General features: G+C 34.0%; 1 protein-coding gene across 1 annotated transcript; it reads left to right on the top strand.

The window, feature by feature from the left end:
• Nucleotides 1-1237: 1237 nt before the first annotated feature.
• LOC106110731 (monocarboxylate transporter 2-like) lies at nucleotides 1238-7599 on the top strand. The gene is made up of 10 exons (XM_013292627.1): nucleotides 1238-1364; nucleotides 1434-1584; nucleotides 2882-3000; nucleotides 5215-5382; nucleotides 5572-5731; nucleotides 5960-6101; nucleotides 6193-6324; nucleotides 6392-6566; nucleotides 6642-6794; nucleotides 6867-7599. Exons 1-10 carry the CDS (start codon nucleotides 1238-1240, stop codon nucleotides 7391-7393), a joined length of 1854 nt encoding a protein of 617 aa, XP_013148081.1. The 3' UTR covers nucleotides 7394-7599.
• Nucleotides 7600-16264: the final 8665 nt, after the last annotated feature.

Genomic DNA, 16264 nt, shown 5'->3' with positions numbered 1-16264 from the left:
ACTGGATTTAAACTCAGGAGCTCGTGGTTTAAATGCTACTTTAATTCAAATCAATTTTATAATCACTCCCGTATATATTTTTTTTCAAACATAAAACGATGTAAACTTTTTAAATTTTAAAGTTGTACATTACTAACTTTTTAAAACCGTTCCTTTTTCTTCGCTAAGAAGTTTCTAAGTACCTGTATAAAGTTTATCTTTTCTTTCATTAAAACGGTAAAAGTTAATAAGGAATAAAGTCTTGTTCATTTTGTTGCATCGAGTTTTGTTTTGTTTATGAACCGCGCTGACGATTTGTGGCTACTGAATTATCAAATCTGTTTGTCCCGGAAAGTTACCAGAAGAATATTTAAGCGCTGTGGTACCTTTTATTTGTTTCTTCAATTTAGAAACGTATTTATTCATTCAGTTGTCTTAACTTCCTACCGCCCCATTAGTGTAGTACGCAGAGAAATATTGTTTATTTTTTAACAAGAAATGCGCCGTCATCACGCAGTGCTCACTGCTAGCGAGAGAACGTCACGTTTTCGCCGAACCGTCTTCCTGTCGCCGACCCGGATTTCTATTGTCGAACTGTTGTTTTTTTACTTCGCTTGTGATTTTATAAAATAAACATTTACTAATATAAGTACAATATTATCTCTGAAATTTAATCTAACAATCTAAAAGAAGATTAGAATCATCACATTTCGAAAGTAAACTATAGACACAAACATTTTCTTTCAATAAAGGTCTTCGCCAAAATGCTAACACTGTCAGCGTCAAGAAAACATCTAATAAGCATACAGTATCAGAGTCAACGAGCATGAGACGAGGAGCAGGTGAATGAAGCAACGGATAGAAAGGATGTGGACGTCAGGAGTTTGACAAGTCAAAGGGAAGAGACACGAATGAGACGCGGCAGCGTTTACAGCGTGAGCGAGGGCGTGGAGCGGTGCGGTTGTGCTAGGTAATACTTATTAAGGTTATCGCTCATTAAACTCATTAAACAATCTTATCGCCGTCAAATGTACCACACGGTGCGCCGTCGGCCTAGGTCTGGCTCACTAATAAACCTACCTCACTGGTTTGGTTTTTTAACAAGCAGCGTTTCTGGAGCACTTGTGGTCAGCCTTATCAACTACTTGGTATCCACCTTATTGATCATAATATTAATGTGTTAATGGTGTGCAGGTAGCGCGGGTGGGGGCGCGGGCGCGGGTGCGAGTGCGGCTGCGAGTGCAGCCGGGCGCGGCTGATGGCGGGCTGGTGGTCGCCGCCGCGCTCCGCCTCGCCGCCGCCCCGCGCCCCGCCGCCGCCCCAGCCCCACGCCTGTCGCTGTCCCCACATCCTGTCCAACAGCTACCACTGCTTACCGCACTATGGCAAGTACTAAATCATCAGAAATACTGGATTCGTTTTATGACTGATAAAAACCTATCATATTTCTCTAGAAGGTTATCACGAGGGAGAAGAGGAATCCAGCGGCGGGGCATTACGGGAGAGGGAACTGCGGTCTCTACATCGCACCGTGCCTGCTCTGCGCCGCCGCGAGCTGGACACCAGGCCCATCAAGCACCACTTCTATCCCGAAGGGGGTTGGGGGTAAACTTGATCAATCATTAATTCCATTGCAAACAAACACGCTATACAAATGAGGTTAATTGACCGCGTCATCCGCAAATGAGTTTCTTTCAATCCCTTTTCCTTTTATGAAAGCTGGCCTTTGCAAAGAATTTAGAAAAATAACAGAAGCTCAGCAGAAAAAGTTCAGAAAAAAAACATACAAATAAAACAGAATTAACCAAAGATCTGTCTCCTTTATTCTTTTTTCATTCTATCTTGTTGGTTGTATGAAGCCATAGTAACTGGACAAAATTGTAAAGATACGGTTAAGTATAATTGGAAGATAATCAGACCGTAAAAGTCTACATCCTTTACAGTTCTGAGACGTAGTATTTTATGGTCGACCGAATTCGAATGCCTAATACACGAAGAAAGGAATAAAAACCGTAGACGTATAAATGTAGCTGAGCAGTTTGTAGAATTAGCCAACTGATTTGATAACAGATAGGTCGACATTGTGGAAGATCCTTGAATAGAGACCGCACAATGTACTCAATGCTCCAAACATATCTACTGACGAAGTTACAATAAAATGCACAATTAGAGAGTGCGTATATCTAAGAATGAATAGAATATAACTAGGGTTATAGCACTTCACATCAAATTTTAAGTAGGGTCGAACATATGTTAATTTAAATTATAAATGATTTTATCCACTTTTGATTCTCATTACCGAAGGTGGATGCTTCAATCTGGCAAATTTTCAATAAAATCAAACAACGAAGAGGCAAACACTGATATCGTGTAGTGTACTAAAAGTGCCAAATTTCCGATTAACAGAAGCCGTTCGGTAACGTTACTTTTAGTACAGTGCCGAGTAACATTACTTTTTAGTACATAGTACGTGTACTACCCAAGACTACTAAGAACTTAGCGAGTTTATAAGTAACAATATTCTTGCATTATCGTAGACCGAAAAATTCAACAAAAACGATAGAATTTAAACCTCAAAACTCTGAAATTAGTATAGCAGATAATAAACGAAAAAGACATTTCGAAATTTCATTACAATACCATTTTCGATGGTCGCTTACAATAGCTTGTGAGTCATCTTTGAAACCGCTCGTTGTAATTTCCTATCCAAAAATACACAAACACAAATACAAGTCAACTTCCGTAAAATTTCCTGGCCGGATCTTTACAAGAAATAAATATTATATTACGAATTTTCCCCATAAAAGCTTCTTAATTTTCTTTCGGTAAATTAACTTTGTCTTAATCTTCTATTATTTTTGGTTTTGTGTACGTTGAATTAAAACGTAGTTTTGTATTGCAGTTGGATAGTTTGTGGTGCCGCGTTCCTAGCACATCTGCTATCGACAGGATTACAGCTGGCTTACGGAGCTTTACATGTTTATGCTTTGAGACATTTGGGTCCGACAGCCGATCACGCTGGTAAGTAAAACTATAACTAGTCTCCAGTTCGCCGTCCTATCCTTACCAAATCGAAACAGAGGGAATTTGAAGCTGACCAAAATTTCGACACACATTGATCAGACAAAAGGTATCTTCGGTACGAATTTAATATTGCATCGTTACCAGACATTCGTATAGCAGTTATTGCATTCCGTAAAGTTTTATTGCATTAAAAGTATCTAGATGTTATCATGATCAAACCGCATAACGGTATTAGATAAAGTCTTTCTCGGAGATAGTCTTCACATTTCGTTCAGTCACGTATTCAATTGATTTCCGACCCGTATCTTATATTAAATCAAGAATTCAATTATATAGTTGATGAATCGAAAACACAACTCACGTGAAATTAATTATCCCTTTAAGTGGCAATAATCGATAAAGGATAAGACAAATACGAAAAGCGAACGGACAAATTCTCATTTCATTAAACTAACTAACGTCAACTTACCTGTGCGGAATTATCTTTTATTTCCAATTTCGTTTGCCTTTTTATTTTTATTTATTACTAGCTTTCGCCCATGACTCTGTCCGCGTGGAATTAAAAAATAACATTGTGAAATATAGCCTGTGTTACTTACAGATAAATTACATTTCTAACAGTGAAAGAATTTTAAAAGCGGCCCTGTAGTTTTTCAGCCTATTCATTACAATTAAACAAAGTTATCCTCTTTATAATATTAGTATAGATTCAATTACAAGTGTGTTACATTCTTGAGTATTTATGATATTTTAAATATGTTACAAAATTCTATCAGATTATTGACCAATGTTGGTATTACCAATCAATAAACCGTTTTCGAAATAAACGAGATGAAGGGAAATACTGAAAGCGTTTTAACAGATTTAATTAAGTTGTACAAACGTGTAGATATAGTATCTTAAAAAATAATGACACTCTCACTATCTAATAATTACTAAGATCATTTTCTTATAAATTCAATCTATAAAATTAATGTTTGTGTATAGATCGTAGTGTAATAGGCGGTAAAAGTAATTTCAATTATTAACAAGGCCTTTGTTTGTTGTTAGGGCGGGACGTAAGGCTATATTTCTGTCAGATCCGGATTTCAAATTATAATTTGGGCATGGCGTAGACAAATTTAATTTTAGCAACGGAAACCCTACACAGATAACTTAGTTAGAAAACGTCGTTACGTTTTGTAACACTAATTTAAGTATAACTTGGCAAATAATAAACATGATATTTGAATATGGCCTGTCCCACTAATGGCTGATAGAGGCTCAGATAGCCTCAAATGATATCAGTGTCAAATAAGGAAACAGAATCCGATATTTCCATCATATATTTTTTCGTTGGATTATTACCAGATAATTTACAATTTGGTGGGACAGGCCCTAAAACATCTAATATCTAATTAAAATTATTGGTTTTGGTTACAATATAGTCATGGTTTCGTATGTGTAATATTAATAGACATTAATTATGAACTAACACTAAGTATAATGGAGAAATTCCTACACGTCTATCTATTCGGCAGTAATATGCGACTCTCAAACTTCGACGGAAGGCACAACTTTAAGCTTATATCAAATATCTATGTCACCTATTTGTGTATCAAAATTTCTTAAAATAACAATAAATACATTTTGATATCATGATCATGAAATTGTTTCGCCTTTGATTATTTGTAACTGCGACGAAATATTTGAAGATCTCTCGAGAATTTATGCTCTTCTTATCTTTCAAGATCTTTGAGTCATCAAATATAAAAAGATTCACCACGTTTATAACTCTCAACTTTTAAAAATATTATAATCTGCTTTTTAATCTTCATTAATCATTAGTAAGTAACGAGGTAGATTTAAATTAATGTAGATATATCGGGGACGTTGCAATTATCATTAAGAAAATTGGAAATCTGTTTCAATGTGTGCAGGGTCCACAGATCGTGATTGCATTTCAATATTTATACATGAATGAATTCGACAAATTTAAATAAAATTTTTAGCGGTATGTTTAAAATCTACATTTGTATTCTCGGAATGAAAATGATTTCGTAATCTTCCCGTTGAAATGACAACAGCTTAAAAGGTTTTCAATGTAACTAACATCTTTTACAAATTTTGAGTGTTTAAGGTCAAGCAGCTTTTATCGAAAGCGACCAGAGGCCAGCAGCATTTTTAGCGGTGAGTTCAAATTGCGGTTGTGCTAATGTCTTTGTGTAACAGTTTGGGCCGGTGCTATTTGCGTGGGCGTGTCACGTGCGGCTGGCGCGCTAGTGGCAGGTCGAAAACGGTCGCCCAGACTGGCTGCCTTACTGGGTGGACTTCTGTTACCGCTGGCCTGCCTCTTCACTTCTTTCGCCACACAACTGCATCAAACTTTACTCAGCTATGGTAAATTTTTTTAACATAGTCGTTAGGAACCGAATTAATACATTTCTTAGATCAGGATCGTCATCGTAGTCATTTAATTTTGAGATTAAAAACTGAACTATTAAGCTACAATTTAGCATAACAATATATTTATGGAGAGCTATGCGGGTTTTCAATAGTTTTCAAATAGCACTAAGGGCTATCCTCCAGGTATAGTTCTGGGCGTTGGTTGCGGGCTGGTGCGGGAGGCGGCGGGCCTGGTGCTGGGAGCGTACTTTCGCAGGCGTCGGCAGTTTGTCGAACTAGTGGCACACGCCGGCGGTGGTGTCGGCATTGCGCTCTTCAGTGTGGCATATAAAGAGGCAGTGGGGTAAGACATTTTATGAACGTTGGTATAACTTAGTATTAAGATTCAAACTATCTGACAACTTCTGGTTAACTGTGACCGCATATCTTAATCAGCGTGGTTCTAAATGAGCCTACTGGAGGAAAGCAAGGTTTCGGCTCACGTAATTTCTATTCTCTTGGTGGTTATAAATATAGCCTGATAGATGAACACGTTCGCCGTATTTAAATGATGTTGAATAAATGATCGCAGTAAACTGGGATGGCGACTAGGTCTGCAAGCTGTGACAGTTGTGCTAGTCCTGGCGTTTTTTCTAAGCGCCGTGTACCGCAGCGCGTCACTGTATCATCCGCAACGGAGAGCGATACAGCATTTAAAAAATCAACGACGTAAGGTAAATAACTATAGCATAATGAACACAATTTTGTTTGATTCTCACTGATACTTATCTACGTAAATATAAATCATTCATTATTTCATTACAGGTTAAAGAAAAGAAAGGATTAAAAAGTTCGCCATTTATTGATTTAAGCTCACTTCGGTCGCGACCCGCAAAAGTTTTGTCGTTATCTACAGGCTTGGCAGCGTTCGGTCTTTACACTCCGGTATTTTTTTTGGTAAGAGCGCACTCTCGTGTTGAGATTTATTTAATCTATAAATTATTAACTTCCTTTACTTTTTCAGGCGCTACAAGGTTTTCAGGAAGGCTTAGAGGAGAGTGCACTTGTGTTATTGCAAACATTTCTAGGCTTTGCCGCTGTGTTAGGCTGCGCCGGATTTGGACTTGTGTTGGTTCGCCCATCAGCTCAGTGTTTAGTATCAAAACAATACCTTTGTCAAACAGCTATGCTAGGTATAGGTAAGTAATGTGAATGTCCATTGAGTTTTTACTCATAATCTGGTGTGAATTTTGATTTTATATATTTTCTTTTAGGAATTTCAATGCTTGCCTTGAGTAGCGTAGAAGGTTACCATGGCTACGTACTTTTCGCGTGGATGTATGGTTTATGCCTCGGTGGATTTCTCTATTCAATAAAAATGCTGACAATGGAGCGCGTTCGAGGTCGTCACTTCACTAAAGTTTGGAGTACGTATTATATTCGACATTTTTAATACCGATTTCAATACTGTTGAAATGACTTTATTTTCTTTCGTGTAGGTTTTGTGCAAGGTGCAGAAGCGTTACCGGTTATCGTAGGTGTGCCGATGACGGGATACATCAATCAACAAGCGCCACGCGCTGGGTTTTACTTTTCTACTGCTGCTACTTTAGCTGGTGCACTGATGCTGTTCTTCGTTGGCTTTTCAAAGCGTGAGCCGGAAGCTCCACCACCTGCGCCCGCGCCTACTGTCTCAGACCCTTGTGCTTGTATGACGCCGCCGAGATGTGAGCCAGCGTGGTGCGCCTGCAGTGCTGGTGGGGCAACTGCGTATTGTGCATGGCCAACCACCACTTGCACCACCCGTCTGCCGAAATCACTGTCATACGCCGCACCACTCAACCGCACATGCTGTTCCGCGACAACTTATCCTGAATGCTGTCGTTCTGCAATCTTGCGACCTTCACGCAGCGTCCCAGAAGGTCTTGGCAAATGTCCGAGCACCTGGAACCGTGCGAGCTCTTGTAGGACTTCATGCAATCGCCGCGATGTTCATCTAATCGAGCAAATAACTACGTCCGTATGATATCGATATGTGAAAAATGAAACAGAACTATTGACTAAAACTTTATTCAACTGTTCAATTCTTTAAATAGTGTAAATTGTGATGTGATTGTGTAAATAATGTGTTTAGCGAATTTTTAACAAAAGACTTCTATCAAATAGCAAAAATTAATTTGTAAAACTAATAAACGGTTAATATTTGTGCTACAAATTAACTCTCATAAAAGTCTTCACTCTAATATGAATATCTTTAATCAACGTATGTTCTCATTCATGATTAGGTTGATGAAATTCATATATTTCGATTGACTAAAAAGACTTTTCATTATCAGAATTTAAAATAGGAGACTTTTTTAGGACATTTACTGTATTGTCATTAGAATTGAATATATTCTACAAAACTATACTATTGTTGTTACATTCAAATTATTAAAAAGTAGAATTTGATAGTGTCTCCAATTAGAACCTCTTTTCTAATTCTTGAACTAAATACTACGGGACCTATGTAGATGAATTAGTCAGAACATTCTTGAAATTTCCATAAGATTACGATTTTCCTTATTAAAATTCCTACGTTTTTTATTTAATTTACATGTCATTATCATGATGTTTCTTTTTTTTATTGCTCATGATAAAAAAAGTTTATTAAATTCACCGTAATGTTCAATAGTTAATAATAAAAGACCTAATATTTTTATGTTGTATAAAGAGTTAATTTAGGGCCTCTCCCAACAAATTGTAAATTGTCTGATAACAATCCAACGTGTAAAATATATGATGGAAATATCGGATTTTGTTCTCTTATGACAGTGACGTCATTTTCAAGCTATCTGAGCCTCTATCAGCCAGTTGTGGGACAGGCCCTTAATCTAATAAAGTTTAAACTACATAACCCTTTGTTACTAGTGAAGAATGTCAATTTTATCGGAATGATATTTTATTGTACAGACTGTAGTGTACTTGTATATAATAAATATTAATATTATACAAATAATGAGTTTAATATACATAATCCAATAATAAAACCTTAATATTTTCACTTCAAAATATCATGAAATATGAACATCTTTACCTATTTGTATAATACACATCGCATTGTGAACATCAAAGTATAACAATATAATGTTATATTAATATCATAAACGTATCTCCTATTATCCTGTGCAATTTACAATTCCATTGTTTCTGTATCGTAAACGAGGATATTTACGGAGACTTAATCCTGCAAAGAGGCTTTGAATACATCCCTTTGTGAGAACAAATCTTTTTTAACAAATGTATGCTTTAAACAAAAAAGTCAATATCAAAATATTGTTAATTGAAACAAAGCTCTTGTTAGTCATAAAATATAACAAAGTTATATTTGCTTGTGTACAAATAGTTTCAAATTTCATAATTACAATGCATGAAAAAATTGAGAGCTTTTGCACTGTTTACGAATTTTCATGTGCAAGCCAACGCTGTGCTTTGCTTTTGTTTCTAAAAGTGTTACAAATATTGTGTGTACATGAAATTAAAAGCCCTGTTTTTAACTTATATAGACCTATATATTTCTGGATTATTTGATTATTTACATTTTCTTAATGCATCATTTTTTCCTAAACAGTACAGATATCCGTATACGAATATACGTGGTCAAATTCTGCCATGTGATTGTTTTCGTGAATCTCCAAACACAAGGTTGTTTAGTTGAGAAAAGATGTATAACTTTGTGGTAGTGTTTAGAGGTTTATAATCAGTAGATACTTATTGGAGACTCCTATGTGCTATAACCACGAAATACTCTTAATAAAACTTCAGTTATATTCTAACGTTGGTAATAACACCAATAAATTGAGTTCGTCTAGACCAAGTAGACAGTAATATCTTACAAAGTATGTTAAATATTATTGGTTACAAAGGTTAAACAAATTTAAACGCTAAAATAAACTGTTGAAATTCTCAAGAACATCCCGTGTTCTCGATATTACGGTTTATTAATATAATAACATTTCTGCTGTATTTTATTTTTAGATAGTGATAACTAAAAAATATTTCTTTTAATGTCGGAATTGTAATGATGGAATAGCACTAAACGGTAAACTTACAACTAAGAAAGGAGTGGATTTAGATATGACGGCTGATGGAGATGTATGGAAGAGCAGCACATACTATGCCGACCCTCCGTAAGGGATAAGGGCAAGTTGATGATGATGGTAAACGTACAAACAACAAAACAAACCAATATAACATGGCTGAAAATAACAACATTTTTCTAAGATTGTTAATCTGTTTTAAGACTAATCAATTGTCCTAAAGTTTCTTTAGGAATTAAAAGTATAAAATACCAGCTGTTGCTCGAGACTTCACCCTCGTGAAATTAAAAATACATAGTCTATGTTACTCACTGCTAACATAGTTTTTTAATCGTGCAAGAATTTTAAAAATCGGCCAAGTAGTTTTTAGTCATTTCAATATATACAAAAATAAAAAGCTTTCTATATAATGTTAGTATAGAAGTATATAATAATTTAAAACATTATATGGCCAAAGCTGAAAGATATTATGTGACTACAAAGGTTTTATTCAGTAATCCGCTTCCAGATAATTATGAGATATACCCATAATAACTGTAAGTGGACGAAGAAAATTGTTGTCGACATTCGGATTATTTTGCTGCCTTTTATTGTTACAGTATAACAGGAATATATTATATCGTACAATTATTTTCCCATTTATTATACGTCTTTTTCTTTTGTCTTATTCAATTTCTGCCTAATCTCGAACAAAAGATAATACGAGAAAACGCCTACTTATCATCTAAAAAACTGTTTAACTTATCCACACTTCATTTCTAAATATATTTTTCTCGCTGAGACTCTACATGTGTTTGAACTCATGTTTGACGACCTACAGCCTTTCATACTTGACATTCAAAGAGTGTGTTCAGAACATTCTATAGAATATCAAATTCTTAAAATAGGTTTGAGGTCATTGAGCGGTAAAATGAGAGAAAAAATGTTGGTTCAAACTGATTTTATCATCATGAACGTTGGCAAATGATGATGATGACATCAATTTATTTCTTAGCCCACCTTACTACAACAAAGTACTATTTTTAGCACATCGGTGAATAAAAAGTCTAAATGTTTCAGAACATTTTATTTATTTGTCAGTTAACTTACTAATATTATAAATATGAAGGTTTAGATGAATGGATGTTTGTTGGAGTTTGTTGCCTAAACTCAGACAGTTAACAAACTTATGAAAACCGTTGAAAAGACCTAATGAATACGTCCGCGAGATCCACTTGACCTCTTCACGCTGCAGCACAGTTCACTGGAACTGTACATTGTTTCTAAATGCACACAGTTAACTCGCTAGATGACTCTTCCATTAATCTTTAAATATATCTTTATAGTTAGACTCTAACTTTTATTTACAGTTTGTATAAGTATTATTTGTATTGAAATTTTGAAAAGGTATATATAAATAGTACTATTGTTGATATAGATCTAATAATTATTAGACAAGGCCTATACAGTCACTTGATATGAACTCTAAAAGAACGATAAAACCGTAGGTATATTAGTTACAACTAAGTTAAAGTATTAAGTATCAACTTATTTTAAAGGCAACTTATTTTTATCTCTATTAATTAGAGAAAAGCAACGTGTTTAATATTTCGAACTATTGCTTCTATGTTCTGTGTGAAACTGTAACGAATTTCTGTTCGTTGTTGTCACCAATACAAGTAAGATGTCTGGTTACGGAGTGCGAAATAGCTTTCCGATATTCCTAAAGAGCACGTGATTGGATTTCTAAATAACTATACGTGAGAGAAATGTAAAATATCGCAACAAAGAAAATCATTTGCATTTTAACAAATATTATAATTTAACATTCCGAACGTATATCGAGTAATCCGTTACAATGCGGTCCATTACCCATTTATTCAAATTATCACCTTAATTTTAGATTTAACCGAATGTAACTCTTATTTTTATCCAGACAAGGATGTTTTTATAAAATCTAATATACACATTTTGCGTGTTAAAAAAAAGAAAAAAAATTATAAATCTTAGATGGATAAAGCCTCAGTTATTTCTAAAAGCAAATGTTTCTAAAATAAAATAGTTAAAACAGAATTATGTATTTTTACCGTCTTATTTTTCATTTCAATGATGATCTGTATGATATTTTCTCCGAACGTTTCACATTTCATGTAGCGACATATGCCCCGAAGAAATAAGAATTTATATTTAGCGAATATTGATTTTGTGTTTATTCAATTTGTGAACGCTTCGTTTGAAATCGGTTCATGTTATCATAATGTTTTGATTTATGGTACGTTACACTTCGGTCTGTTATAATATTTGTTTGTATAAATTACGAAATACCTATTACTCGTAGCTTAAAAATGTTGAAGACTAACCAATGCGTCTTCAAGTACTGAATGTTTTGGTACACTTTGGAGGACAATGAAATTGGTAACTTAATGAGATTCCAATCAGGACTTCATGAAAATTAAACCATTATGAAGTTTAAGAAAATAATAAGTTTCGTTACAGATAATAAAAAAAGGATAAAGATTAAAAAAACGCTACCAGCCGTTTTCTCTACAAAAATAAATTTCAACAAACAAAATATTTTACAGAATTGATTAAAACGAGATACTGTAAACAGGCTGAATTTTTAAAATTTTGATGAAATAAAGCTTTACACGTTTTATTACTAAAAATTTAAATTCATAAAAAAATTTCAATTTCAACTATAAAATATATATTCAGCTTCATGCATTTCACTGTACCCAATTTCCTGCGGTAAAGATTTTTTATTAACAGTATCCACATACTTATCTTCAAATAAACAAATGTTTTGTCATCTCTCATATCTATACTATTATAATAAAGCGTAAACACACACTTTTTTGTTGCCTAAGATGTTAGCAATTACAACATATTTTTGAATAATTCTTTTCTTAATAAAAAGCCCTGCACTTACATCACGCTTTAGGCTATATATTTTCAGGCCACTAAACTTAGGATGTAAATATTTTGGATAACAACCCTAATGTGGGAAAGAGACCATAAGTTGCTGCCAAGGAAGCAAGGTTGTCATCATGTCATGTCATTTTGACATTTGTAATTAGACAAATGTAAATAATACAATAGAATTTGCATAATTTAATGCGGATGAAGTCGCACGGGAATAGCTAGTTTAATATTAAAGAAAAAGTATTCTAGATATAATTTAAACGTGTCTTTTAAATATTTTTTTAAAACACACTTTAACAATACAAGTTTTTGCCAAGATGTAAATGGAAATAATTCTTTTCAATTCCCCCAAAAAAGGAAAAGGTAAATTAACTGTAAAGGATCTATAGAACATGTGGGGTATCATATATCTTTTCGTTGAATAGCTCACGTTTCCTAACACAACACAGGTTAACCGCCGATCGATACCAACTGAAATCGAAGGTACCCTTTCCTTTGAGGTCTTTTATCCTATTGTTAGTAGTAGGTGTATGGAATATATATTAGTACTAGCTTTCGCCCGCGACTCCGTCCGCGTGGAATTAAAAAAACAAAAGCAAAAAAAAAAACAAAAAAAAATTCTTCCAAAACTATCCTCTACATCTATACCAAATTTGATTGAAATCCGTTCAGCCGTTTAGACTACAAACTGTAACAAACATCCATCCATCTAAACTTTCGCATTAATAATATTAGTAAGAGTAAGATTAATAATCTAGTTAAATTGTGTTCGTTGTCATTTTGCAATTTTAAAAATATTATCTTTAATATGTCAGTCTATAACATTAACGGATGGCGCTAAGGATGAGGCGCACCATTTGTATTACAATCGTTAACACTGGCCACCGACAAAGACAAATTAAAAATGGAATAAAAAGTAAAGTATGATTTTATGTGAAAAATAAAAGAATGCAAGATGTGATACGAAGGAACAACGGAAATGCACTTGTAATAATTGGTATGTCTATATTGTATAAAGTATGAATAAATAAGTTATAAAAACAAGATGGTATTGGTTTATATTTATTCAGTATGTTCTACAAGCATGCATTGTTGGTGTTAAATTCTTTAGGAACAGGACAAAAACCTTTTTTACTTGATCCAATCCAGTGGACAACCTTAAACTTCTACTTGTAACATACATAAACATATATTTATTTAGTAAACTAGTACTGCTCTTTATTTAACTTTTAATATTAAACTTTATTGTTCGATTTAATGAACATTGGTATAGTAAATGAATGTTCATGTTACATTTCAGCCTATCTTACTAATATTATAAATGCGAAAGTTTGGATGGATGGATGTTTGTTAGAGTTTGTAGCCTAAACTGCTGAACGGAACTCTATGAAATTTAGCATTGATGTAGATAATCTGGAAGGACACATAGGCTACTTACTCTTGTTCTTTTTATTTCCACGCAGACGGAGTAGCGGGCGAAAGCTAGTTTGTTATAAAGAACGCAATATTACAATCTCTCGAGATTACAGTGTAATAAATATAGGAATAACTTCCGATATATTAAACATTAATCCATATTTGACATTTATGTTTATCGCCGTGCGGTCTTCTCGATATTAATGTACTGTATAAAAGATAAATGTAGTTACAATATTGTTGAACAATAATATGAACAATGTAAGATAATCTAAAACCTAAACCAATCCACACCAATGTTATTTGTATTTTTGTTTGTATTCGATTCACGTAAAAACTGCTATGCCGATTTTAAAAATTCTGTCACTATTTTAAAGGTAATTTATCTGTGAGTAATATAGACTATATGGCTAACGTTATTTTTTAATATCCAGCGGGCGAAGTCGCGAGCATGAGTTTGTATTATCATAAAGAGAGAAAAAAATGGATTTTTGTATGTATTCGATTGACGTAAAAACTACTGGGCCGATTTCAAAAATTCTTTCACCATTAAAAAGGTAATTCATCTGTGAGTAACATAGGCTATATTTTTTAATTTCATGCGGGTATAGTCGCGAGCAACAGCTAGTAATCTTCACATTACTCTAATTAAGAATTAAAAAAATATAAAACACTCTATTAAAATACTCGTAAACTTTTTGATCTTCAAACTCTATACGTCTGAAGAAATCTCTATTTTCAACCTTTGATTATTCCGTTATAATCTTGGTTGAGTATCATTTCTCTTGACATCCAAAGAAATCCTTTCATATGTTTTATTTAATGTTACTGCGAAAAAAATATTATTTACACATACATTTATCTTCTGAGAACTTCCTCGCACCAATGTTAGCACATTTCTCATTTCGATGACCGTGATAGATATTTTTCTTTCCCCTTTGTTTTTTCCTTGTTGATATTTAACTATATTTTATCCCATTTTAGAAGTCACGAAATAAACAAAATAATTACACCATAAAACATTTCAGCATAAGGTTTATTCAGAGAGTTTATTTCAAATGAAAAACGACTAAACATTTACATATTTTCTACTTCAGTTAATCAGAATTGTAAGATTTTAAAAACGAGGATACACCATGGACATGTATGCGACTAAACAATGGGGACATAAACCATAAAGTGTTAAGATTGAATGTGGATGGCTACAAAGGTAGAGGAAGACCGAAGAAAGTATGGATGTATTGTGTGAAAAAGGATATGCTTAAGAAAGGAGTGGATTCAGATATGACGCCTGATAGAGATGTATAGAAGAGCAGCGCATTCTGTGCCGACAAATACGAGGATACAAAAATATAGTTTCTATAGAATTTATATGTAGAGGAAATAGCATTTATGGAGGAACCAATATAAATTTGCCGGAGCGACCTGTGTTCCGTCGTAAAAACCGATAGAAGGGTTTACTATTTCTGATCGTAAAACTCAGACAATCGATCGCAGTTTAATTATGCCCCACTGTGTCCTTCGACGAGAGGATATGGTACTTTGTCACTTTTTTTCGTTTTATTATAATAACTAGCTTTCGCCCGCGTGAAATAAAAAAAAAGTAAGCAGCCGTGTGCAGCAGCAGTGTGTTCCTACAGACTATCCTCTACATATATGCCGAATTTCATCGAGATCCGTCCAGCAGTTTAGGCCACAAACTCTAACATCCATCCATCCATCCATCCATCCATCTAAACTTTCGCATTTATAATATTAGTATGAAATATGATGTAGCGCTGCGTCACAATGACCTGATATTTACTGGTCAAATAATAGTAGAACTAAACCAGTGTGAAAAGAATTTTGTAAGTAATTTCTTTTACATCCCTCTAATTAAATAGTAAAAGTATACTTCTAAGGAATTGCAAACCATGTTTGATATTCCACATTTTACATTCATTCGCTTTAAAACGTATTGAAAGGACTTTCAGTAACATAGCATCAAAAGTAATCGTTTAAGGCCTTTTTAGTACATTCTAGATTAGAATACATTTATTTAACAGTGGAAGTATAAAATCGATTTTATTACTACTTTCCAATTGGACTCTTTGCTTGTTGTTTTTGCGTGTCAAGAACATCTATTTCGTTAAATAAGAGCATTCTCAAAAGTAAGAGCAAGCGTACTCCTTTGACTAAACTATTGCACAACTGTTTAGTCGGGCTTTGATTCCTATGAGCTTATGGAAGTGCGAACACTACTCAATTTTTAGTTGTGCAACTAAACAGGTAAATTTGTCGCGAAACAATCGACAATCGCATACAGTTTTGCGATAGTTTAGTCATAGGTGTACGACCGCTCTTAGTACGTATAAAATGTACATAGTATATTGTGTTAGCAACGCACAACAAAAAGTAATAAAAATGGTAAAATCTCGTTTCATGGCCCATCCCTCTGTTTCGTGTCGCGTAAAATATTCAGTTATGATGATACCTCGCGGAACCATAACTCAATTTTAAGC

The sequence above is a fragment of the Papilio polytes genome, unplaced genomic scaffold (genome assembly GCF_000836215.1).
Source record: "Papilio polytes unplaced genomic scaffold, Ppol_1.0 DF824191.1, whole genome shotgun sequence".
Classification (NCBI taxonomy): domain Eukaryota; kingdom Metazoa; phylum Arthropoda; class Insecta; order Lepidoptera; family Papilionidae; genus Papilio; species Papilio polytes.
The sequence above is the reverse complement of the archived record's forward strand: the minus strand, read 5'-3'. Positions and strand labels throughout refer to the sequence as shown.